The 27,850-nt window shown below is 37.7% G+C and overlaps 1 protein-coding gene across 2 annotated transcripts in view; it reads right to left on the bottom strand.

Moving 5' to 3' along the window:
• WNK3 (WNK lysine deficient protein kinase 3) overlaps positions 1-27,850 on the bottom strand; it is a 178,672-nt gene that overhangs the window by 8,400 nt on the left and 142,422 nt on the right. The window contains exons 17-22 of one of the 2 annotated variants that reach the window (XM_081042030.1): positions 26,591-27,531; positions 20,971-21,202; positions 20,437-20,567; positions 19,266-19,900; positions 17,007-17,218; positions 1,031-1,233 (exon numbers count right to left, since the gene is read on the bottom strand). In XM_081042030.1, coding sequence (XP_080898156.1) covers positions 1,031-1,233; positions 17,007-17,218; positions 19,266-19,900; positions 20,437-20,567; positions 20,971-21,202; positions 26,591-27,531 — 2,354 coding nt within the window. The remainder of the gene's footprint in view (positions 1-1,030; positions 1,234-17,006; positions 17,219-19,265; positions 19,901-20,436; positions 20,568-20,970; positions 21,203-26,590; positions 27,532-27,850) is intronic. The other variant, XM_081042031.1, reaches the window with a different exon arrangement.

Below are 27,850 nucleotides of genomic sequence, written 5' to 3'. Positions count from 1 at the left end.
TTTCTTCAACATTAACACTAAATGTATTTTCAGACTTTCTTTACCAAACTATATGCAATGACTATATATACACACAGATATGTGTACACACACATAACAGACACACACATACACAGATTTATCTCTTTCAGTTACGAGGGTTCAGATTCTAAGTTCTGATCCACATTTTAATAGATTTATTCGTTTTAAAAAAATAATACTTACAGAAAAGTACAAAAGCCCAAATTCCACCATCTAGCCTTGTGTTAATGGCTTTCCATATTTCTATGCATATACACATATATCTAATATATACAATTATATGTAAATACTATATACTATTCTATAAAAGTCTGCATTCTCTCCATTCCAGAATGCATTGTGGACATCTTTCTACATTTCAATTGCATGTATACCTGACTAGGGCCATATGCAATTAACTAAGCATCTTATCCATAAACTTAAGATACCTTTTATAATATTCTAGCTTAAAAAGCTTTGTAATTCTTTTTCATACTGAACAAATAAGATAATTTACTGGCTCTAAGAATACTGACGTACAACATAACATAGCTTTTTCTCAACCTCTTCTTGCACCACAGGATGGAATTAACTAACCCTCACTGAAGGTTATTTCTTTTTTAATACTTGATGGCTATTTCCCCCCCCAGATACAATAGTCTGAAACAAGGGTCAGCAATCGAAGACCTGCCACCTCTTTTTGCAAATCGAGTTTTAATAGCACACAGCCGTGCCCATTCATTTATGTACTGTCTATGTCTGCTTTCGCACTACAATGACAGAGTTGAGTAGTTGCAACTGCATGGCTTGAAAATATTTACTAACTGGTCCCTTCAGACAAAAAAGTTTGTTGACTCGCAGTCTAAAAGATAATTTGCTCAAAGACATAATTAATCTAGACAAGGATAAAAGTCTACGTGTTGTCAAGTCATACCGCACTCTCATAGTGACTGTAACAGTAGGCTGAAGTGAACCGATTTTTATGGTTTCAGTTCTCATAAATAAACAGGATGGGATATAAACAACTTACATCATATACTCTGTTCCAGTTCTCTGTCTCTTGTTTGTGTCGACTCTCTTTAAGTTGGTTTAAACTTGGCTTTATAAGAGAATTTCCTACTGTTTCCTTTGTCCAGTCATCCACCAGTTTGTGTAAGTCATCTGTGAACATGCCCTTTTTACTAGCTGGAGGTTGCCGGCGTGATGCTGCGTTACTCTCCATACACTGTACATCTATAAGTAATAACAGAGAGACCATGAGAAGGAATTAAAATTGATAAATACTCTTCTTTGGACAACAATGCAGTTGACAGAACTACACATGGGGTACAGAGTAACCAGCTATTTTAGTTTATCTAGGGCAGTTCTGGTTTAAAGCTGTTGTCCTGGAATAATTATTAACAGTATCGCTTTCACTCTCAAAACTTTCCTCTTGTTTGGATGGCAAATTATACGGTCACCTAGGGTATAAGTCAAATATATCAAGTTATTATCAAATATAATAAATAGTATCTCTAAAAAATTAGTATAAACCCTAATCTTTTCATCAGTTTCCTCAGACAGATACTTAGAAGAGTTTTAAAAAACCATCACGGGGGAACATTTGAGGTCTTGCTCCCCCATATATGTTGTCCGTTTGGTTCAAATAAACTCTTATAAAAAGTCTTTACGGGTCTGGATGTTTCTTATGTTGGTATTTACTTGGCTTATTCAGCAGGATTTCAAAGAAGCCCACCCATTGTCACCCTGTGGACTTGGACCTGGTGTTAGGTACAAGCAAGGGCCCACTGTGCCCCAGCAGCTCTCTGCTCTGCACTGGGTATACTGGGGAGAGTCTTCTCTCAGAAGGCTGTGGGACTCCTTGCCTTAAGTAGTAGGCCATGGCTTTATTTAAGCTGCTCTTAGAAAATCCTCGAGGTGGATAAGAGTTGAGATAACCCAGGTAAAGGAAAGAGAAAAACGGGTTGCTGCTTCTAAGTTTGGCTTTTCAATTGTACTGCTTACAGCGAGTCTGAACAAAATCTTTGCTGGTTAAATGAGATACTGAACTGTCTTTAGTTCCGAAAGAGAAAGGACATTCCTCAACTGGAATAGCCAAATGATGGTAGTTGTTCAGATCCCCGAATCCAGACTGGCACAGATGGGTGCCGGGAGTCATCTAATGCAGTAACGCAGCCGATCCTGGAGAAGCCAGCAGGAGCCCCGAAGAGAGGGGCAGGGTGCTCTGGAATGGGTGGAGAGAGAGACAGAGAGAGAGAGAGACAGAGAGAGACAGAGAGAGGCCTGTGTCTTGGAAAGCATCACAGTTCCAGAGGTGTCCAGTAAGCTCTTGCTGGCCTTTGCTGGGGTATTCTTAGGTGACTACGAATCTTTGTGGGGTTGCCTGAGGAAAAATTTTCCTCTAGGGCGTAAAGCAGTCTTATAGGGATAACCACAGCATTTGGCTCTACTGGAGACATTCACATAAACGTTGGTTTTTTTCCTAGAAATGTTTTTAAACTCTACAGATCTCAAAGAAACAACAGTCACAGAATGTTAAAAGTAGAAAGAACCTTAGAAGTCTAATCCAAACCACTTGTTTTATAATGGGGAGATGAGGCCCAGAAAAAGTAAATTGACATGACTGCGTTTTTACAGATCCCAGTGTAACTGCACATGAACTTCCTTTCTTTAGCATGCATTCTGCTCTAATCCAAGCTAGCTTTGTTTAGCCTGCTAGCACCATGACCACTTGCATTCTTTCCCCCTCCCACCTGTACGTATACTGTATGTCCACTCCTTTTAATCACTAAGCCCTTAGGACATTAGGTTCTGGTCAGCATCAAACTCACTTAAGAATAAAGCTTCAGGTCTATCAACCACAAACAAGACACCATAACCAAACCTCAATTAGAATAAGTCCAAGACAACACTTGGCTTCACTTATATTTCAGCTCCGGGCTCACGAAAGGAGAACGGCCCATGGACCACATCCCTGGAAACCAGACCGAACAATGCCATAACTGACACCAGGACCTGAAGCCATGATCAATTTCTCCCTGCCTTAGCCCCAACCAGTCAGTAGTGCCCATGACCCCAATTCCCATAGCTCACCTTGGCACCAACTGCTTAAATAACATTTACTGTCTTTACTGCAAACTTATGCCAGTCTTTTTTTGGGGGGGGCCTAGGGTGCACGCAGGCAAGCAGAGCCTTTGAGTCTGCAGTGACACCAGCAGAGCCAGGCCTGAAACTAGAAAGCCGAGACAAGGACCCATTCTCTTTTCAGCATACCACACTAACTTGCAACAACTTCAGAAAACTACAATCTCATTTAATTTTTTAACCGATATTTCTGTTTGTCAATGATAAAAAGAATGTATGTCTAGACAGCAGAAACAAGGATGCAGATGGTTTGTGAGCTACATGAGGTCTGGAGCACAAGATGTCCAAATAGAAGAACGAAATCAATGACAGGTGTCTCCATCAGTGAAGTTTCCTAATCTGAGCAGCACACTGTCTTTGAATTATTTAGCACTATTATACAAGCTTACTAAATCATTCTCATAGAAAAGATTCCTAAAGTTCCAATTACTCTGACTGATTACAAACCAAAACTGGCAGAGTGGGTCTAAAATGAATTTTAGGAAATACAGTTGTGAAGTTGAAGCACAATAACATTCCAGGGATTTATTTAAATAAGCATGTGAAAATTTCTTGTACATTTTTTAACTGTGAAAACATACAGAATATGCAAAAGATAATGCAAGAAGCTTCCATATTAACACTTTCAAAGTACTTTTCTTTCTTTGAAACCTAATAATAGGCCTGTGAGATATATATCACATATATATATATTTGCGCATGCGCATACACACACACACACACACACACACACACACACACACACACACACACACTCATCAACTATCACTCGGTTTTTTTAGATGAGAAGACTGGGATCCAGAAGGAAATCAGCCAGGATTACATATGGGATTAGAACCCAGATATCCTAACTGTTAGGTCAGTGTGCTTTCCATTGTACCACGCCAAGCCATCCAATAAACTAGGAAATGGATGAGGAAACTGTTTAATAAGGAGGAACATGAAAATCTCAATGACTGCTTATACACAGTCTGTGATTCTCTATGAATCCTGTACTACAGAAAACTTAAGACTCAAGGAGATTATATATTAAATGGAAACATTAGTAAAAAATGCTTAAGAAAGAAGAGCTTGATGAATTAATTGGAACATATACACATATACAAAGAGTTTTATAAAAACAAGGTTTCCTAATTTTGGGGCCACTATGTGCGCCAAAATGACACACCAATCTTGTAACTCCTACTTTTCTAAGACTTAAACCCGAAAGATACACAAGTCAGTCTATAATAAAAATATCATTCTTCCGGTTATCTTTCTGCACATTCATCTAATCCTGTGCCATCTCCAGTGAAGGAACAAATACTGTGTTTCCCCGAAAATAAGACCTAGCTGGACCAGCAGCCTGTAATGGGTCTTTTGGAGCAAAAATTAATATAACACCCGGTCTTATTCTAATATAAGACCTGGTCTTATATAAGACCGGATATAATATAATACGATATAATATAATATAATACCGAGTCTTACATTAATTTTTGCTCCAAAAGATGCATTAGAGCTGATTGTCCGGCTAGGTCTTATTTTCGGTGAAAACACGGTATCTCATTTATTAAGCTTAAATATATAATTATGTGTTAGATCAGATACATCATCTTATACCAAACTGTAGCACAGACCATCTGTGACAGTTGCCAAGTTTTTGTTTGTTTGTTTGTTTTTTTAAGTATGGAAGAAAAACCTAATGCAAACCCTCCATTTCATCGAACTGTTATATTCTTTCTCCCAAATAAATCTTGCATTTTAACATTTTATGCCTTTATATCATGTACTATTGTTCCCACTCCACTTCATCAATTTTAATCCTGTCCATTTATTCTTCAAAGCTAAGTCAAATCCTACCTCCCATACGAAGCAGTCTCAGACCACTATCACCCTGGATGGTCTTCCATTGCCTCTTCTCAACCCACTGCAGACACAATTTCTGATGCTGGGAGGCAACTCAGTATAATCACAAGAGCCAAGGCTTTGGAGTCAGACAGATTTGGATTCTCTCTCTAACGAACCGAGTTCCTAGGGAAGTTGCTTAACCTCATTAACTTTAGTCTCCTTGTTTATAAGAGATAGGCACTAATTTCTACCTACCTTAGAGTTGTTTAGAGGATTGAGCTTATGTAATGCACTTACATTTCAGGATCCCCAAGACCTCTCACAGATTCATGGATGCAACAGAAGGTCTCACAGGTCTCAGCATATAGTTACACGCATGTATATCATAGCAAAAGGTGGCACGATGCGATCGGCAAGGGAAAAAGACAAAGGAGTCTAGAGAAATTTGTGCACAGAATTCCTTATGCTCTCTTTCTATCATGAGGGGACACATGTGAGTATGCTCCTTTCTCTCAGAAACAAAAAAAATGTAGCAACACATATGCAAATTTCTGGCCAGGAAAGCCCATTAGAGACTCAGTGGTTTTTATTGGGGACTAGTCATGTAGTCACCTTCTACCTAGCATGTACCCAAATTTCAGACTCTAAGAAGGTAAACAGGTGTTCAGCATAGATCACATTATTTGAACCAACAAGCTAGGCAAAGTGAACTACACGTATCAGTTAGGGAAGAGAGTGAAACCAAGTTCATACACATCAGCCAAGAGCAAGCTTTGCAAGCAGATCTTTCTAAAAATAGCAGTTTTGTGCCTGGTATGTTAACTCTTCTGCACAGCTTATCACAATACTCATAAGGTAAACTACACACCTACACTGTGGATACCATTATACTGCAATACCACATGAGTGTGTGTTTCTCACAAAATAGGTGTAATTATGGGCAGTGAGGAGCGGATGTGAATCTCTGTATGTATGTTAAGGCAGTGCTTCTTAAAATGTGTTCTGTGAAAAGTGGGTTGTCTGTTCAAACTGTTTTGGGAAATGCTGTATATTATTTCCTTTCTTAGAAATCCTCAATTGGTATTAGCACATTAAAGGATTTAAGAGGTTCCACAGTGAAAAAATTTAGTTTTTATGATTGAATCCAGCATTTCTCATTTGACCATGCAACACCTATTAACTCTTTGCTGACAGTTTATGAAATGCTGCACTACAGCCAACAAATATATCCACCAATTTAGGGTAAATGGGAAAATATGAAATGTCAGCAAGTTTGGAAAGAGAGATATTAGAACTAGAAATATGAAATTCACCTGCTCCTATGATAAGCAATAAAGTGACAAAACCAGTAGAAGGTATGTGTAGAGAACCCTATCTTGGCAAACTTGGCCTTGATAAGTTCTTAAAAGAAAGAGAAAAATGAAGATAATTTAGTTCCCACTTAATGAGATAATATTTTTTTATATTAAGTCTGGTTAGGAACCCATATAAACATATTAACAAGTTATTTTAACAAAAGTACAGTAGACAGATACTAACTGCTAGAAAATTTTGGGCTTTCAGCATGACAGAGTGAGGAGATTATTGAATCCTCTCCCCCAAAAGCATTATTAAAACTGGACAAATCGGGCCGGCCCGGTGGCTCAGGCGGTTAGAGCTCCATGCTCCTAACTCCGAAAGCTGCCGGTTCGATTCCCACATGGGCCAGTGGGCTCTCAACCACAAGGTTGTCAGTTCAATTCCTCGAGTCCCGTAAGGGATGGTGGGCAGCGCCCCCTGCAACTAAGATTGAACACGGCACCTTGAGCTGAGCTGCCGCTAAGCTCCCAGATGGCTCAGTTGGTTGGAGCCCGTCCTCTCAACCACAAAGTTGCCGGTTCGATCCCGCGAGAGATGGTGGGCTGTGCCCCCTGCAACTAGTAAAGGCAACTGGACCTGGAGCTGAGCTGCGCCCTCCACAACTAAGAGTGAAAGGACAACTTGAAGCTGAACGGCACCCTCCACAACTAAGATTGAAAGGACACAACTTGACTTGGAAAAAAAAAAAAAGCCCTGGAAGTACACTGTTCCCCAATAAAATCTTTAAAAAAAACAAAAAAACTGGACAAATCTCTCGAAAATAACCTTACAGTAATATGGAATTTGTACAAAGGTATACAACAAAATCAGAAGCATTTATTCATGATTACTCCTTAACTTCAGGGGAAGAACTAACTGTGCAATCTGTGGTGTTTTTGTCCAGCACTGTTCTTGTCACCCTCTGCCGCAGCTCTCTCTGCCCAGAAATTCAACCAAAATAGAGAAGGCTGAGACAACAATAAGTTTCACTGCTGCTGCTGCCGCCGCCGCCACCGCCGCCATATGAAAGTCACTTGATTTGGAGCTTTAGAAGTAGTGACTCTATTAACCTGAGGTTAAGAGGGAGATCTGGGAGGTGAGACAGCCATCGGGGACTTGATCAATTCTCCACATATCTCAAGTTGACTGAAAAATCATCACATACACAGTATAGACTTGAGGGCCCAAAACACACACATCACTGGCTTACAGAGTCTGAAAATGCAAAGAGGAGGCAGAAGAGATCCCAGGGGAAAATAAAAGCTGGGTCAGACTGGAATACGGCCTCGAGTTTGAATGAGCTTTCTGGCCTATACACAGATTCATCAGCAGAAAATGGAGGCCCTTCTGGCTTCAGGTGTTTAAGTGCAACCTCTGACTGAACACTAAACAATGCAGATATATGGGCCACTCCCAGGAAACTAGGTTTAAAAGTAAAAACTATGATACAAAATTAAGCAGAGACGTTAGTGGCTACACACTACCGGGAACACAGGCTTCATATATTTAGTCCATCAATAAAAGCTAAATAGAATGCATGGAGCAGCTATTTGAGCATTCTGAATAGTAAACAGTAGCAGGTGACTAGAGAATAAGACAAAAATTCAAAGAACCTCCCCCCCAAAAAGAGTAAGTTTACCAATTTTTCCTATCTGGTATCCCATGGCTAAACTAGATGTGGGTATCAGGGTATTCAAAGAGAGATCTACAGAGGAAATCCTCTACTTCTGGCATGATAAATGGGAAAAGGGAACTTCTAAAGCTCTTATAAATACAGAACTCTGTTTTTTTTTCTTCTCTTCCCCATAGTCTTTCCCCTGACTCCCAAGGAATGTTGTGGTGGCAGAGTCCAGAGCCACAGGGGAAGCTCCTACAAGCCAAATTCTAAAGAAGAGGACCCCTCCTCCCTGATCAGTGGAGCTATGGTCCTATGAGGGTGAGGACAATCACTGTTTACTGTTCTCTCTAATCTCCCAAAGGTTGGTCCTGGACATGTGCATAGTGGTAGATTAAAGAGATTAACGAAAATCCCAGATTTCTGGCTGAGGAACAGAAAAAGGAGTCACTGGGACTCAGAAAGTACTAGAGATATTGCAGGGAAGGAGGAAAAGAGAAGTTATTTTTGAACTCCTGGGTTTACCACTAAGCGGCACATACGTGAATCTGATCCTATTCGGCATATCAAAGATCTGAGAACTGCATTAACAGACAACTGCCCAAGAATGAGACTGGCCACTGGGAGACCTACATGTGGGACAGCTCTGAAGAGCGCTACAGAGGAAATGCAACTGAACTGACATTGGAACAACAAACCAGAGAAGACGGGTTGGCACTCATAAGGTAAAAATAACTGAGTCAATTACTTCCTGTACTGAAAACATCAACATCTACATAGGATTTTAAAAACACACCAGAGCCTCATAATAGAATATTCAAAATGTGCAGAATAAAATCTACCATGACTTGGCATACACAGAACCAGGACAATTTCAACTTATATGGGGAAAGACAATAAACAAATACTAATTCAAGGATGATGAAGATGTTGGAATCACCTGACAAACTCTTTAAAACAACTATTATAAATTGCTAGTAGTCACAAAAAATAAGTAGTCATAAAACTACTGAAACTAATGATAAAAATAAAAAGTCTCAGCAAAGACATAAATATAGAGAAGAACATGAATGAAATTTGAGAACCAAAAAATACAACAAAAACCCTCCTTGGATGAACTCAATAACAGAATGGAGATGACAGAAGAAAATTCCATTTTAACAGAAATAAATAAGATTACAAAATAAATATGAAAGGAAACTAAGGAAAACGTATGGGACAATAGCAAAAGGTTTAAAATTTGTATCATCTTTGTCTCAGAAGGTGAATGAAAAAAAGAGTGTGATAAGAAAAAAACATTTTAAGAAATACTGGCTGAAAACTTCCTGAATTTGGCAAAGGACATAAACCTACATATTCAAGAAGCTCAGTGAATCCAAAATAGGAATACACACAAAGAAAGCAGTACCTATATCATAATAATTGCTTAAAATTAAAGAGAAGAAAAAAATTTTGAAAGCAACCAGAGAAAAACAATGCATTTCATATGGGAAAACAATGATTTAAATATCTGTGGATTTTTCATCACAAACCATTGAAGACAGAAGGAAGTGGCATAGTATTTTTGAAACACTAAACTCTGTGAACTCAGAAATCTATATTGAGCAAAAATATTCTTTAGTAGTGAAGGTGAAAAAAGACATTCTTAGATGAAAATTTGTCAACAGCAGTCCTGTTCTGAAAGAATAACTGAATGAAGACCTTCAAACAGAGGGAAATTATGCCAGTGGGAAACATGAAAGAGCAGGAATAAAGAACACAAACAGAAATAATAATAGATATCTAGGTAAATGTATTCTTCTTTTGAGTTCTGAAACTGAAGCAAAAATGGAAATTATAACACTGTGTGACAGAGGTTTCCATATATGTATATGTAATACATAAGACAAGTATAAAGAAGAAACCTAAATGGATGTAAAGTATCCACATTCCTACTGAAATGGTAAAAGACTGATTTTTCAGTAGACTGAAAAGATAGGTATGTATATTATAATCCTTACAACAACCATTAAAAATATACAAGGAAATATAGAAAAAACATAATAGATGAATTAAAATGGAACACTAATATATATTTAAAAACCAAACAAAGGTAGGAAAGGATAAAAAATGGAATAAAAAAAGAACAATTATGCTAAGCGAAATAAGACACACAGAAAAAGTCGAGAACCATATGATTTCACTGATATGTGGAATACAAAACTGAAAAGAACAAAAGAAGAAGACAAACAAAAACTCATAGACACAGACAATAGTTTAGTGGTTAACAGAGGGTAAGGGGGAAGGAGGGTGGTAGATGAAAGTAAATGGGATCAAATATATGGTGATACTCTGGGTGGTGAATACACAATGCAACATACAGATGATGTATTACACAATTGTACACCTGAAACCTATGTAACTTTACCAATCACTGTCACCCCAATAAACTTTAATTAAAAACAAAACAGAAGACAGATTTAAAATATGGCAGACCAAAATACAAACATATCAACCATTACATGAAATGTAAAGGCTTTAAAAATAATTGAAAGAGAGAGATTGCCAGAATGGGTATATTTTTAAACATGATCATAAACTGTCTCACTTCAAATATAATTATATAGGCAGGTTAAAAATAAAAAGATGAAAAAGACATACCATGCAAACACTAACCAAAGGAAAGGTGACATGAGTATTTAATACCAGATAAAGTAGACATCAAAGCAAACAAAAATAAGAATAAAGATGGACACTAAATGATAAAAGGGTCAATTCACCAAGAATACACAACAATGTTAAATTTATGTACAACTAACAAAATAGCACAAAATACATCAGGCAAAAATTGACAGAACTGAAAGAAGAAATGAACATATCTACAATATTCTCTCAGTAAACACAAGTAGTAGACAGCAGTCGAACAAGGATACAGAATAACTGAACAATACCATTCAAACATCTATATCTAACTTAGATTTATAGAATAAGCAACAACAGGGCATACGTAATTTTGAAATGCACATGAAACATTCATGAAAATAGACCATAAAACCAACCTTAACAATTTGAGAGGAATCAAAACCATTAAAAATATATTCTCTGGGGCGGCCAAACGGCTCAGTTGGTTAGAGCAAGAGCTCTGAACAGCAGGGTTGCCGGTTCAATTCCCACATGTGCCAGTGAGCTGTGCCCTCCACAACCACATTGATGACGACGAGCTGCCACTGAGCTTCTGGAGAAGCGGCCAGATGGCTCAGGTGGTTAGAGCGCAAGCTCTGAACAACAAGGTTGCCCGTTAAATTCCCACATGGGATGGTGGGCTGTGCCCCCTGCAACTAAAGATTGAAAATGGTGACTGGACTTGGAGCTGAGCTGCGCCCTCCACAACTAGATTGAAAGACAACTTGTTGGAGCTGATGGGCCCTGGAGAAACACACCGTCTCCCAATATTCCCCCCCAAAATTAAATATATACATACATATATATATATATATATATATATATATATATGTATGTATATATATATGTATATATATATATATATATTCTCTGATCATAATGAAATTGAAGTACAAATTAGTAACAAAGAGACAACAAGAAAAACCTCAAAAAACTTGGAAATTAAACAATACACAACCAAGTGAACCATGGAACAAAGAAAAAGTTTCACAGGAAATAAGAAAAAATTTCATACCAGACAAGAAAAAGCTAAAAGAATTCATCACCACAAAACCAGTATTATAAGAAATGTTAATGGGACATCTTTAAGAAGATAAAAAATATGAATAAAATAGCAATAACTACACACCTATCAATAATTCAATGTAAATGGATTAAATCCTCCAATAAAAGACATAGGGTGGCAGAATGGATAAAAAAACCAAGATGCATACATATGCTGCCTACAAGAGACCCACTTCAGATTGAAAAACACACACAGATTGAAAGTAAAGGAAAAAGAAACGTCTTGCAAAAGGAAATGAAACAAAAAAGCTGGGGTAGCAACACTTACATCAGACAAAATAGACTTGAAAACAAAGGCTATAACAAGAGACAAAGAAGGACACTGCATAATGATAAAGGGATCAATCCAAGATGATACAGCCCTTGTAAACATTTATGTACCCACCATAGGAATACCTAAATTTATAAAGCAAATATTGACAAGCATAAAGGGTGAGACTGACAGAAATAAAGAAATTATAGGAGATTTTAACACCCCACTGACATCAATGGATAGATCTTTCAGACAGAAAATCAATAATCAATAAAGAAACAGCGGCCTTAAAAACACACACTAGGGCCAGCTGGCGGCTTAGGAGGTTGGAGCACCGTGCTCCCAGCCCAGGTCGCTGGTTCGATTCCCACATGGGCCAGTAAGCTGCTCCCTCTACAGCTAAGACTGTGAACAATGGCTCTCCCTGGAGGTGGGTGCCATGAGCACCTGGAAGTCGGCGTGAGCTGCGGGGAGCTGCTGTGTGCTACCGTGGGCTGCTGTGTGCTGCCAAGAGCAGCTGGAGGCCAGCATGAGCGGCCGGCAGCCAGGAGAGCTGCAGTGAGCTGCTGAGAGCTGTGCACCCTGCAACTAAACATTGAAAATGGTGACTGGACCGATGACCGGCGACCAACTACCTCAGCCGTGGGGAGGGCAAGGCTCATAATACCAGCATGGGCCAGGGAGCTGTGTCCTACACAACTAGACTGAGAAACAACAGCTTGAACCAGAGTGTGGAGGGTGGGGAGGCAGAAGAAGGGGAGAAAAAAAATCACACACTAGCCAGATGGTAATTTGGATATTTTTAGAGCATTTCACCCCAAAGGAGCAGAATATACATTCTTTTCAAGCGCACACAGAACATTTTCAAAGACAGACTACGTGTTTAGCCACAAAACAAGTTTACGTAAATTTAAAAAGACTGAAATCATAACAAGCATCTTCTCTGACTACAATGGTATGAAACTAGAAATCAATTACAAGAAGAAAACTGAAAAACATACACACATGGAGGCTAAATAACATGTTAGTAAACAATGAATGGGTTATCAAGGAAGTGATATCAAGGAAGAAATCAAATGATCCTTTGAGACAACTAAAATGAAGACATAAGGTCCCAAAATCTTGGGACACAATGAAAACAGTCCTAAGAAGAAAATTCACAATACAGGCCTACCTCAAGAAACAAGAAAAACCTCAAATAAACAATGTAATGCTGCACTTAAAGGACCTAGAAAAAGAACAGCAAACAAAGCCCAAAGTGCATAGAAGGAAGGAAATAACAAAGAGCAGAAATAAACAAAATAGAATCTAAAAGAACAGTATAAACGATCAATGAAACCAAGAGCTGGTTCTTTGAAAAGATAAACAAAACTAACAAACCTTTAACCAGACTCAATAAATAAAGAAAGGATCCAAATAAATAAAATCAGAAATCCAAGAGAAGTGACAACTGACACAACAGAAATACAAAGGATTGTAAGAAAATACAAAGAACTCATACAACTCAACACCAGAAAGCAAACAATCCAATTAAAAAATGGGTGGAGGACATGAACAGACACTTCTTCCAAGAAGACAAATGGCCAACACATATATGAAAAAATGCTCAACTTCACTAGCTATTAGGGAAATGAAAATCAAAACCACGAGATATCACCTTACCTGGTAAAATGCTTATCATCAACAAGACAAGTAATACCAAGTGTTAGAGAGGCTGTGGAGAAAAAGGAATCCTCATACACTGCTGGTAGGACTGTGAACTGGTACAGCCAACTAAGAAAACAGTATGGAGGATCCTCAAAAAATTAAGAGTAGAATTACCATACAACCCAGCAATTCCTCTCCTGGGTATCTACCCAAAAAATCTGAAAACATTTATCTGTAAAGATATATGTACCCCCATGTTCACTGCAGCATTATTCACCGTGGCCAAGACGTGGAAACAACCAAGGTGTCCTTCGATAGATGATTGGATAAAGAAGATGTGGTATATATACACAATGGAATACTATTTTGCCATAAGAAAAGATGAAATACTGCCATTTGCAGCAACATGGATGGATCTTGAGATGATTATGCTAAGTGAAATAACTCAGACAGAAAATATCAAGAATCACATCACTTCACTCATGTGGGATATAAAACTGAAAGCAACAAATGAACAAGACAAACAAGCAAAAACTCATAGACACAGACTACGCTTTAGTGGTTACCGGAGGGTAAAGGGAGACGGGAGGGGTGGTAGAAGAAAATAAAGGGGGTTAAATATATGGTGATGGAAGGAGAACTGACTCCGGGTGGTGAACACACAATATACAGATGATGTATTATAGAACTGTACACTTGAAACCTATATGATTTTACTAACCAATGGTACCATACCAAATTTAATAAAACTTTAAAAATAAATAAGGAAAATATATTACAAATAATTATATGCCAAGAAATTGGAGAATCTGGAAGTAATGGATAAATGCCTAGAAACAGACAATCTTCCTAAGGCTGAATCTGGAAGAAACAGAAACATCTGAATAGACCATTCATTAGTAACAAAATCAAATCGGTAATGAACAAACTCCCGGCAAACAAAAATCCTTCACCAGATGGCTTCAGAGGTGAATTTTATCAAACATTCAAAAAATAATTAACACCTATCCTTCTCAAACTATCCAAAAAAATTAAAGAGGGGAGGGAAGGCACCCAAGCTCCTTTTACAAGGCCAGTCAGTAATATTACTTGTGGGTAATTTATCCAAGTGAACTAAATATGTATTTTTACCCCAAAAGCTGTACATGAATATTTACAGCATCTTTTTTGTAAAATTCTGGACACAATCCAAATGTCCTTCAACAGGTGAATGGATACTGTGGCACATCCATGCCATGGCACATTACTCAGCAATAAAAAGGAACAAGCTATTATAACACAAAATAACTTTAAGAATCTGGATACAATGTTGTGAGTAAAAAAAGCTAGTCTCAAAAGGCATGATTTTCCCATGAGATCCCATGCCTCTGCATATGGTGGTTTAGAAAGAAGTGGTGTAGTATAAATCCTTGGCATTAAGCTTTTGAATGTGGCGTCATCCATTTCGAAGACGTCCATCTCATATAAACACATTGCCAGCTACATAACTAGACGAAGAGCCAGGCGACCCCACCCATGAAGTTCCTTTTATAGAAAGCCCTGGCTGACCTAGATAACTAATCATTTGAGTGACCCTGCAAAACCCTAGGTACCTCCCCCTTGACCCCAATAAAAGCAGAACCCAAGGTCTGTTCTCTCATCTTTACCCACTACCACTCACTGTGTGGCCCCAGGCATGCTGTGTATCCTCCAGAACCTGTGAATAATAAAACTTGTTTTTCAAATTTCCCTGATTGTTGTTGCTGAGGTGTGTCTTACAATCATAATAAGAACCAACTGGAAGAGGTGGTCCACCTGCTCCAGTCACGGAAAATGCCTGCGGGGTCTCCCCACAAGTAGTATGAGCCTAGGTGAGTGCCCCTAGGTATTCGCAGTTCCTAGCATCAGTATGGATAGTCTGATACACAAAACAGGTGGATACCTGACTGTAGAAGAGCCTCATAATAGTCCAAGCAATGGCCCCTGACCCATTTCTTGGCATGAGAAAGACCGAGCAGGGTCAAATTTTGTATCTCTGGAATCTGATAAAGGCAAGGTAAGCAGTGATTCGAAAGTGAAAGAATGCTTTGCGATCATAGCAAGCCAAAGCCACCTGAAAGTCAAAGGTCTGGAGAACAGAAACTACCATGTTTCCCCGAAAATAAGACCCAGCCGGACAATCAGCTCTAATGCATCTTTTGGAGCAAAAATTAATATAAGATCCAGTCTTATATTATAGTAAAATAAGACTGGGTCTATAATGTAATGTAATGTAATGTAATGTAATGTAATGTAATGTAATGTAATGTAATATAATATAATATAATATAACAATATCGGGTCTTATATTAATGTTTGCTCCAAAAGACGGATTAGGGTTGATTGTCTAGCTAGGTCTTACTTTCAGGGAAACAGGGTAACTGTAGAGCATTAGACTGAAGAGCCACATGCTTCTACAACTAAACCTCCAAAGCTGCCTTCAACACAAGTCTATCCTTCAGTGCTATGTTTATTAGGATCATCAAAGTAGACTTCCTGTTCGTGAGTTCTGGCTTTATTTTCTATTGTTGCTATAACTGACACCACAGATTAGTGGCTTAAAACAACACAGATTTATTATCTTGTAGTTCTGTAGGCAAGAAGTCCCACATGGGTCTCACCAGGCTATAATCAAGGTGTTGGCAGGACTGCATTGTCATTCTCGGGGACGTCTAGAGGAGATCCGTTCCCCAGCCTTTTCCAGCTCCTAAGGGCTGCCTGCATTCCTTTGTTGGTGGCCCTCTTTCTCCATCTACAAAGTTTAATTCCAACTACAATCCCAATTCCCCTTTGCTATATAACTAAACACAGTCACAGGTTCCAGGGATTTACACACGGACATTTTTTGGGTGGGCATTATTCTGCCCAGCATAAATTCTACTTACATCTCACATATATCCTTACAGTTCACTCTCAGCCCCCACCTTGACTATGCACACGTAACCAAGGAAATCTTACCTGATTAACAAATTCTTTAGTATTAGTTAAGTAGATACTAATCCTCTTTTTTTCAAAAGCAAAAAGTACATTTTTTAAATTTCTCATAAATAATAAACAGAGATATCTTATGTCAAATAGAACACGACTATATTTTAAGGATTATCTTTGTTAGCAACAAACTCTAAATGTTAGACCAGCAGTTCCCATTGCCTGCTAACATTTCAAAAACTATTTTGGGGATTGAAATTGGGCCTTCAGGTGTTTGTTTTCCAAATAAAACCAAAAAACACACTCATCCGCTCTCCAAACTCTCGTCTGTCTTCAACAATAGTTCACAAAAGAACATTTAACGCAAAAAAGGGTAGAAAAGAAATCTCAAAATAATGTGCACATCTTTAAATCATCTTAGCTTAATAAAAAATATATTATCATTGTTTTTCTAATTTTGCTGATCTTTGATTAGTTTTTTTTAAATTACTTTTAAGATTGATTTACCTGTAGCAGCTGTGCCACTATCCACATGTGTCAAGGACTGAGGGCGGCTGCGAAGTTTGCTTTTGAAAGATCTTGGTCTACGTGGTGATGCAGGTGGCAGGGGAGTCTCTGATGATTTGGTTTTGCTATCTTTAATTGCCCGAAGGCGTTCATAGAGTTCCTGCAGCTCCTTATTCTGCTGGGTTTGAAGATTTACCACCTCCTGAATGTGTCTGAATGAAAATCATGCAGAAAGCATTTTAATTGTACTGGCACTGAAAAGATGAGCCAAGAAACTCTACACCAATACAAGTAAAGTTTATTTAACAAGGAATTTAGATTAAGAATGTGGAAACACAGAATATTTTCACAATTTAATAAGGAGAAATGCCTTCTTAAGCATAACATTAAACTAACCAGACATAAAGAAAAAGGTCAACAAATTGACAAGAACAAATTTCTAAAACTTCAATATAGTGAAAGACAACACAAAATTTAAAGTTATATAATACTGATAATATTAACCTTTTCTTTATTATATACTGCACATATAAATGGGAAGAAAGTATTTGCATTATATAGTAAAAGGTTAATATTTAGAATATATATATATATATATATATATATATATAGCTCCTTAAAAATCAATAAGATAAAAAAGAAATTTATAGAAAAGGGAAAGCATATGAAAAGGCAACTCCAAAGAAGAAGAAATACAAATAGCCAATAAATATGAGACGATACACAACCTCACTATTAATTAGGAGAATACAATTTAAAAATTTTTTTAATTCATCTGATTGGAATAAACTAAAAGGATTAATAATATCCAGTTGAATGTTGTTCAGAAGTGGGAAAAGAAGAATTTCCATAGATTTTTGTTTGGTGTGTAAAATGGTAGAGGTACATTAGATGACAATTTAGCAATGTCTATCAATTTAAAATGTATATACCTTTTAACCCAGCAATTCCACTTTTAGGTATCTATCCTACAAAAATACTTGCATAAATATGTAAAATTATTAAGCTGTTCACTTCAACATTCTTTACATAAGAAAAACATGGCATAAAACTGAAATGTCCATTAAGGAAGGATTAAATAAACTTTAAATGGCTACATACTATTCCAGTGTATGGAATAGATTATTGGTGCAAATACGAATATGTATAGGCAACAAGGTTAAGTCAAAAAATTGTAGAATAACATGTATACCATGATCTTAATTTTATAAAGCAAAAACTATATATTTGTAAATGCATGGAAAAATGACCACACACACACACACACACACACACACACACACCAAACAGTTCACAGTGGTTGCCTCTGAGAAATTAGATTAGGGCATGGGAAATAGGAGATTGGTTTTTTTTGTGTGTTTTACTGTTGTGATATGATTTATAATAAAATATATATATTTAGTCTTTGTCCCTGTTCTTGGAACACAGCTCCTAAAACCCTTGCAATTTCGTAAGTGGTAAGAGCAATGGGAAAATCTTATTAACATTTGGTCTCTTGTCCTCAAATAGTTCCAGTTCCTGAAATAGCTCCAGAGTGATAAAGGTGAAAGGAGTATCTTGTTATTCATGGCAAGCCCCTTTGAATCACATCTCATTTTAGGTTAATAAAGTGACTTCTGGAAAGTCTCTAAGGATGGGGGGCTGGTTGTCAGGGAAGCCAACCAAATGATTACAGGGTGAGAATTTTCAGCCCGTCTGCCCCCCCACTCTGGGGAGCGGAGAGGCTAGAGATTGAATTAATCACCAAAGGCCAGTGATTTACCTACCTACCATGAGAAAAATTCCATAAAAATTCCTGAATTACAGGATTTGGAGAGCTTCCAGCTTGGTGAATACGTGAAGGTGCTGGGAGAGTGACACTCCTAAGAGGGCATGGAAGCTCCATGCTCTTTCCCCTATAACTTGCCGTCTGGCTGTTCTTGAGTTGCATCCCTTTATAATAAACCAATAATCTTGTAAGTAAACTGTTTTCCTGAGTTCTATAAACCACTCTAGCAAATTAAGCGAAGCTGACGAAGTGTTCGTGGAAACCTCCAATTTATAACAGGCTCGTCAGAAGCCTAGGTAATACTACCTGCTCTTGTGATTGGCATGGGGGGGCGGTGTTGTGGGGCTGAGCTCTTAACCTGTGAGATCTCATGCTATCTTTGTAGTTTTCAATCATTAATATGTCACCAGTCTTAAATTAGCTAACAATCAGACACTTAGTTCTATAAAACCCAACCCTACGACTGGCAACAAAAGAGAAACAATTCTTACTTTTCTCGTAATTTTTGAAGCTCCACCTTTAAGTCCTCATCCTCTATTTCTGACTCATTATCACTGCTCATTGGGGAAGATGGAGAATAGAAGAGTGAGCTCTGTGTTTGAGCATAGGCTTTTTCTTCACAGAGTGGCAAGCACTGATCACTCTCTGGACGAGTCTTTGCCACTGACTTCCCTCTGCCCGCAAGAGTGGCTGAAAATTCACCATCAGAGCTAGGCTGTTTCCCTCCAGTAAGTCTCTCTCTCTCTGTATGCAACAGTTGAGATCCAGACTGCATGCTACTTCCCTTGGCTGAAATTTCTTTCAGTTGCTTTTTTGGGGTCATAGAAGATGTATCAGTCTTAGAAGCTGTGCTGAAAGATGAGAAGTTGTCATCTTGCTTGGGAATTCTTTTATCTTCCTTAACGGATTCATGAGCAGATTCGTGAGCAGCTCGTAACTTCTGAGGAGAAAATAAAGTTTGTGGATTGTGCGTGGCAGGTTCCATTTCTACCAATTGAGCCTTGGTTGTTTCAGTAAAGGCTAGAGCTTCTTCACTAGAATGGCTTGTCATTTCATTGAATGCTGGTATGTGCTCTTTTCCAAAAGCTGTCACTTTCACTGACTGTTCCTGAGGAACTGTAATCACCTGAGACACAAAAAGGCAAAAGTGGCTGGCTCTGCCTAACCAAAGAATAAACCCACAAAGAAATTCAGTATCAAAATGGGGCACAGACAAGTGGATGGTCTACTTCTCATGCACACATATCAATAACACCAAAACTTAAAAATCCCATCTATATACCTCACGTTCAAAGTCTTTCACACAGGCCCCTTGGATAAAGAAAGTTGGATTTGTATTGCTCAAACAAAATACCACAACTTAAAAAAAAATCCCATAATTAACATTGCCGAGATTATAAAGGATTTATAAAAAAGATGACCCAACCGCCCAACATAAAATGATGACTCATTTCTGTGCTCTCTTCCAGCTACTAAAATTCCCATTTCTGCAGATTCATCTTTACTAGATAGCTTCAAGAGGTGAGGGAATGCATATAAGGGGAACAAGTTAAATATGACAATGATCTAATTTAAAGTAAGTGTCATGTACAGACCAAGGTCCTCAATGCTGTTACCTGTTATAATGCCCTTGTAGGTAAGGATTCAACCAAAGACACAAACCTGAAACCGACCCCGCTGAAATGATCCAGGCATCGCTTTACATCTACTCAAAGCCCTAGTATCAGCTGTGGACTCTCCTGTCATAGGAATGGGATCTGGAGTAACTGCTGATCTCTTATCTTCTGTTTCCACTGCAAGTTTTGCCAAATTGTAAGCAGAAAAGAGAAAATTATTTAAGACTAAATTTGTTTACATTACCAAAAAATGAAGAAAAGTAGAAAAAGCTTAACTCCTGCTAGACAATTAAAAAGTGTTAATGTAATAAGCAACGTTGTAAAGTCCCTAACTCTAAATCAGACATTGCAAGACTTATCCCAAGACTTAGTAGCTATATGAAATGAATAACTGCACAATCAAATTAGTTACAAAAGGAAAAATAAAATGGCAATGATATTAATGGGATATGTCACATACATGGGCTACGTGGAAAAAGTGGCAAGATTTGCATATGAACGACAACAAAAATCCAAAAGCAAAACAAGGAAATGAAAAGTGATGTTACCTAGGCTATGTCCCTGACTGTAAGCACACTACCTTGACAGACTTTTGATCTCTTGAAAAAGCTGGAGGACTGCCGTAGCCTGTATGCCCAGCTTTTAAATTTGCGAGTCCAGGATTTCTTGCTAATAGGATTTTTGAGACTAGGACAAGTAAAGCTTAGGCCAAAATATCCACCTCCTGTCTGCAGACGAATGGCTCCACCACTTGACACAGCAGCAGGATAAGCCTCTGGGTCCCCTGGAAGTGAAGCATCTGAAGACATCTCCTAATGGAGACAAGAAAAGTCAAAATGGTAATAACTTAGATAAGGTGGAGCAGTTGTTCATACCTTTGCAGTTTCTAGTATGGACTAATCAGAAATCAAAAAGAGAATGCTATGTATACTTGCATTAATAGTGCCGTATCAGACTGAACTTGGAATATTCAAATTACAGGAATTAAGCCTTCCCCTTTCTTTAAAAACATTATTTAGACGTCAGACAAATGAGAAGAATCTTCTACCCTAGAATATTTTTCCTCAAAGCAACTTTGGAAACGGAAAATTAAAATTTTTCCTTCATATGTACCCATTTACTAAAAAGGTAACTGAAACCCTATACTCTTAAAATGAAAATTTTTATTTATGCTTGTGTTATTTAAGAGTTAGTGAAAGATGCCTGACATAAATGGTAACACAGAAAAACAAGATAACTAGGCATTGAGATTTACAGAGAAATATTACCAAATCCAGTTTCTTTCTTTATGTAAGTACACAGAAATTTACAATGGACCTTAAAATTATTTCAAATCAGGCTCTAAAAACTGTTAACATCAGGCCATGGCTGGCTATAAAATCACTCTCCTCTCTTTTCGTCCTCCCATCCCTTCCCTAAAAAACCCAGAACTATTATATTCCAAATGAGTACTCTAAAAACAAACTCCCTATAATAATACACAAAATTAATATATACAATCACAAATACATTGGGAAACATGAGAATGGTCACCAGAAATCTAGAAAATTAAGAGTATTTAAAAGCTGAAAGAATGGGATTTAGCATATGTCTAAAAGAAGAGCGCCTAAACAGCACTAAGCATACCAGTCTTGGGTAAGAATTATTAACGCTTAGGGCAGGTCAGCAGTTACTGAAAATAAAATCCTGAACAATCAGTTTTTATTTCCCAAAGTCCCATTTTCATAACAGTAATACTACTACTTTCATGAAGAGAAAAAAGACTCTCAATAATATTATGATTTAGAAAATGTTAAATTGGTCTCACTGAAATTACAGAAAAGATTTTTAATAAGTAATAATCGGATCAACATAGTAAATTAAATACAAGTTCTAGCCTCCTTTACCAATCCAAATCCATAGACATGACAGGAAAAACAGATGTAGACATATGCATATATAATTAAAGGAGGAAAAAGTCGCCCATGACACATGCAGGAACTGTTTCAAAATGCTGCAAATTCAAGCGGCAGATAGAGGCAGGAGGAGAGAACCCTGGGCAACCAAAAGGATGAATGGTTGGCTAGAACTCTTACAAAGCTCTACGCGATCTGTCTTCTATATGCCTCTTTATAACCCCATTAACACCCTCCTATTACTGGCCTTCTTTTGGTTCATTGAACAGCTCTCCACCTGTGAATGTCACCATCAAATACAAGTTTCTCCTTGACCACCCTATATTAAGTAATCCCGTAGGTTTTCTATCATAGCTCTTTACTTATTTGTTTAGAGTCTATCTTCCCCCAATAGAATGTGAGGTCCACAAAAAACAGAGATCTTGACTTACTCACTGCTCAGGAGATAGTCACTGAGTGAAAGAGTGAACTGGTTGGGGTACCAAAGAAGGAACAGCCAGGTAGTTCTGGCCCTTCCCTCCCCACCTCCATAACAAGCAAAAGACAGCAGAGGTATCTGCTCCCAAATCAAAGTGGGAAGAGGAAAATGTTAGTAGCCAGCCAAGAGAAAGGTCAGCAACGTAGGGTGGAGACAATATCCAGGAGGAAGGGGAAGCTCTTCTACCTTTGAAAACTAGCTACTGGGCCATGCTCCATGCAGCATTAGTCAAGGTGCAATATTCAGTGCTAGGAAGCATGTCCTACACCTTTCTCACAATTACTAGAGGAAGGCTACAGTAATTGTGTACAGCATTTATGGAGAGATAAACAAGAAATATGATAGGAAGAGGGGAAGAAGAGATGAGTACACAACTAAGAATCACCAAACACTAAATGGGAAATCAACACAATAAGAATAACACTAAACTCAACAAACAGAAGAACAGCCAAGGAAACAGCATTATTAGTAACACAGATTAAGACTTTAATATCTCCGAAGATGTGTGAATATACTACGTCCATAAGAAAAAGAATACGGTTACAAGAAATTAAAAATATAATCCTTGACATAAAAAATAGCTGACTAGGACATTGGAAACAGCTTAAAAACTGAGAAATTCTCCCAGTACAAAAATCAAAGGGACAAACGGAGAGAAAGCATGAAAAGTTCATAGATAAGAAAAACAGGCAATGAAGAAATAAAACTATCTCCATTCGCAGATCCTGAACAATACACCAAAAGCTGTTAGAGCTAATTACTAAACTCAGCAAAGTTGTAGGATATAACATCAACACTAAAAAATCAGTTACAGTGGCAATAAAATCTGAAAAGAAAATTAAGAAAACAATTTCATTTATAACAACAACAAAGATAATAACAAATGGCTCTGGAACAACTGGATAGCCACATACAAAATAAAGAAGCTGGACCCTTATCTCATACCATATATGAAAATTAATTCAAAATGATCCTACCATATGTACTTAGTCAATCAAGTGTGAAGCAAAATAAAACAAAATAAAACAAATTTGGACATTAAAAAAAAACAAATTAGTTACCCATGTAACATATTTACAAATATCACTCATAGAAGCATTTTGAGTGTGTGTGGGGGGGAAGGAATTCTAGGACACCAGAAACAATGGCAGGTAAGTTTGACCCAAATGTAGCAACGGTCACTTGAATCGAACAAAAGTATCCACTTGACCTTGACAGTTGGAAGAGTCTCCTTTGAGCAAAAAAGTGTAAATGACAGAGAAATGCATTTCATTTTTTTATGTTTCTAATCACATTACGTGATCATTAGATAACACAAATAATCATAATATAAATACTGTTTATTGATTTTCAATTCTTTGAATCAACCTATAGGCAAAGCACAACCAATTGTTACAGAAAAAAATATGTAGATGTTAAAACTTTACCAATGTTAAAAAGTAATACAAGTGATAAAAACTGAGAGGTGTATGGGGAAGAAAAGTGGAGAAAAGGGAGAATACAGTAACTTACTCACCCTTCATAGCAATGAGTCAATAGGTATTGTCTAAAATTATTAAATCAAAAAAACAGATGAATAAATATATATTTACAAGTTATTAATGGCAATGACCACAAGAATTAAGACCAGGAACTTAACAGTGTTTGGGGAGTGCAATGGGGTGTGAGAGGGTGTTAACACAATTACTTTTAATTTTCTATCCTTCTGAATTGCTTTCATGTTTATGTATTAAATACTTTAAAATTACTGGTTTATGAAAAAATATTTAAATTATATCGATTCAATGGAATATTATGTCATTGTTTAAAAAAGGTAAACAGAGGTAGAACAGAGGTAGTACACAGAGGTAGAACTCTGTGCACTGACATGATAGATGTCCATAGTAAGTGGAAAAAAATACAGACCAGTACATATATGTAAAGAAGTATATGTAAATAAATACATATCTATACCTTTGCAAATATATAATACAGATAAATAAAAATATGTATATAAATACGTGTATGTTATTTAAAACCATGTCTGGAAAGATTTGGAAGTGGGGTGAATTTTACTTTACATATACGTAAATATTACTTATGTAATAATAACAAAGAGATACAGTGGTAAAGATTTAGAATGATGTCTATAATATAATGTAAAATGAAACTATCAAGTTGTAGACTGATATATATATATATGTATATATATAGCACAATCTTACTTTTGTAAATAAAAAGTTGCAAGTATGTAAATAGACCTGTGTAAACTTAAGTCAAGAAGGGTAAGTGCCAAACACTAGATAAACACCAGATAATGGTTACCTCTGTGATTTGAAGAGAGAGAAAAGGGAAGTTAAATTCCTACATTACATACTTAAAAAAAAAAAGAGGCATGAGATTATGGATTTTTACTTTCTTTTTTTAAAAAAAATTTCAAATAAATTAAAACCCACAAAAGAGATTAAATTAAAACCGTAAACATTTTTAAAGGAAACTGATAGCAAGCATTTTTAAGTGGAAATATAAAAGAAAGTTCTTCCCATCCCTGCACATTTCCACCTGGTGGGACGCCCACTCTGCGCTCAGGTATGTAACACATCATTGATTGTGACATGTGATCCTCTAGCATTTACACTACGTGAAAGTGCTAGTGCTAGACCATAAGTCAAACATTAGTAAAGCTTAATTTATTTATTTAGCAATGCAAATAGAATTTCTCTGCACACTAGTGGATCCTTTATTCCAATATAAATCCCAGAGTGGTGTACCCCAGTTTAAAAGCCACTGCATTACAAGCTTCCAGAAAAATGAGTTTACTTCTTTTTGGGCAGAGAGGATGGTGAAGGAAAGCTCAGAGGAGCAAACTCTTAGGGTGCACGAATACTAGCTCCATGATGCTGGGGGAGGAATCTCCCAAATTGCCATTCTCCTTGGTGCTTTATCATCTTCCTTTCCTCATCCATGCAGGCAGACTAAGTCAAGAAAAGCAGCAAACAGTCCGAACAGTCAACTAGTCTGGTGGCAAGGAATATGGATTTTGGGAGGTGCCCTGGAGTAAGAGGTGTTTAAATGGAGACCGAGAGTACAAGCAGGAGACAGCCAGGAAGAGGAGAGGGGAACAGTGTTCCAAATAAAGGGAAGGTCATATTTGAAGCCTGTATTCAGTGTAGCTTGAGGAAAGAGTGAGACCGGCTGCATATTGACTGCATACAGGGAGAGACAGATACCTGGTTTTAAGTGATACGGTGGAGGGCAGCCATGCCTCAGCCCAACTGGTAAGTATCTCTGAAACAGAACACTGGGTCTGCTGGTTAAGAGTGTAAGTTCTGAAGTTGACTTGATCTGAGTTGGTATCCCAGCTGCACTCTGGGAACTTGGGCAAGTTATTTAATCTTATTTCCGTATGGGGACCATAAGAATATGTACGTCATAGTGGTGTGATGAGGATTAAATTAATTAATGCCTGTAAAGAGTTTAGTCCAGTATCTGGCATACGGTATTCAATAAATATTGGCTATGTTTTCCTCTGAACAACAACAAAAAAGTAAGTTCTTCCTACCAACTAAAACAATCTATAAATCAGTTCTGTTCTTGTCATTAATACAAAAATAGACATAACAAGTTCCTAGCTAATTCACCAGAGGGCTCTCTCACCAAAGACAGTTCTGCAATCTATTGAGAAGTTCTGGGTACCTGCCGCCTAAGTCATGGCCTTCTCAAATATGTGTGACCTCAGAATCTTGTGACCTAGACAATTTCATTCCAAAGAACAGAACTTTAGAAAAGAAGGCATTTCTTTAAAGGCATAAAGGATAAGGAATTGGTTAGAAAAAAATTATACTTACATGTAAACATAATTCGCTGGGCACAGAAGTTATCACATTCAGATCCCTTTTGAACACCGATATGTTAGCAGGCTGACTTGCAGCCACATTGGGCAAAATCTTAGAGCCTGTTTGCTGAAAATTAGGGGACTGTGCAGGACTATCTTGAATTCCACCGTGACTGATGGCTATGACTTCTGGCAGTGGACATGAGAGTGTATCTTCAGCAGAAGAAGAAAATGGAGAGTCCATGCTTTGGGTATCCTTCTGGCTCTCAGGATAGACACTAGATGTGCTATGCTCCTGATAGAGCAAGTTTCGTAATTTTTCATCCAGACTTTTAATTCGGTTATCGGCAAACTCCATTTTTGGAGGTCTTTCCCCATCTGATTCCAGGACAGTAGTGGGTAGAAGGGTAGTCGGTTCGAGGCCAGAGGTTTGAGTGGGAATGACCGTCTTAGGAGAACTTGCTTCAGTGTTCAGTGTGGTTTCTCCTTCTTGGGAAATAAACTCTGCATCCTTAGGTGGCTGCTGTACTGATAAGGACTGAGGCTTTTGATCACACATAAATGCCGGAGTTGTAAGAGAGTTACCAGTAATCTGAGTTGACTCGCCGGGAGGAGCCATAATTACATCGGCCTGACTGGCAGCTTGGTGGCGGGGATGCACAGATGGGCATATGCCTGCTTGGTTGGAGAGTCCCTCGCATTCAACGGGAACTGCACGAACTGAAGTGGCAGCGCAACTGGAACTACTAGCACCTGGTGCCATTATACGCCTGTCATCTTCCACTGGATAAAGCACAGCTGGCTTAGTTTCTACACTGGTACATTCAGAAACCTTACCATCGACTACATCCTTGTGTTCTGACTTGGAGGTGAAAAGCGCACGCTGGCATGTATTATTTTCTAGAGTGAGCAGTGTGTCCTGTGATATTTCCTTATTATTTGTGTTTCTTGGACCTGGAACAATAACAAAGAATGGCTAAGCATGTATGGATAACTACAAAGCATAGACTAGTACCCCAACTCAAAAGGGACAGGAGGAGCAAGGGACAAACGAGAACCTGTGTGAAAGTACTCTTTGTAAATGAGTCTCAAAATACACAAAATTCAACCTGTCAAGAAAAAAAGAAACTTTTCTTTGTTCATAAATATTAAATAAAAATGGCTTAAGTTATACCCTCGTATTAACAACTTCAAAAACGCTTATGAAAATTTTCATAAGCACAAAATACCCCTGAAAACAAGGTAAAGATGTGGTCCATATCTGGCAGCCCCA

The sequence above is a fragment of the Rhinolophus hipposideros genome (assembly GCF_964194185.1).
Source record: "Rhinolophus hipposideros genome assembly, chromosome: X".
Taxonomy (NCBI): domain Eukaryota; kingdom Metazoa; phylum Chordata; class Mammalia; order Chiroptera; family Rhinolophidae; genus Rhinolophus; species Rhinolophus hipposideros.
Note: the sequence above shows the minus strand (reverse complement) of the source record. Positions and strands in the feature narration are given on the sequence as shown.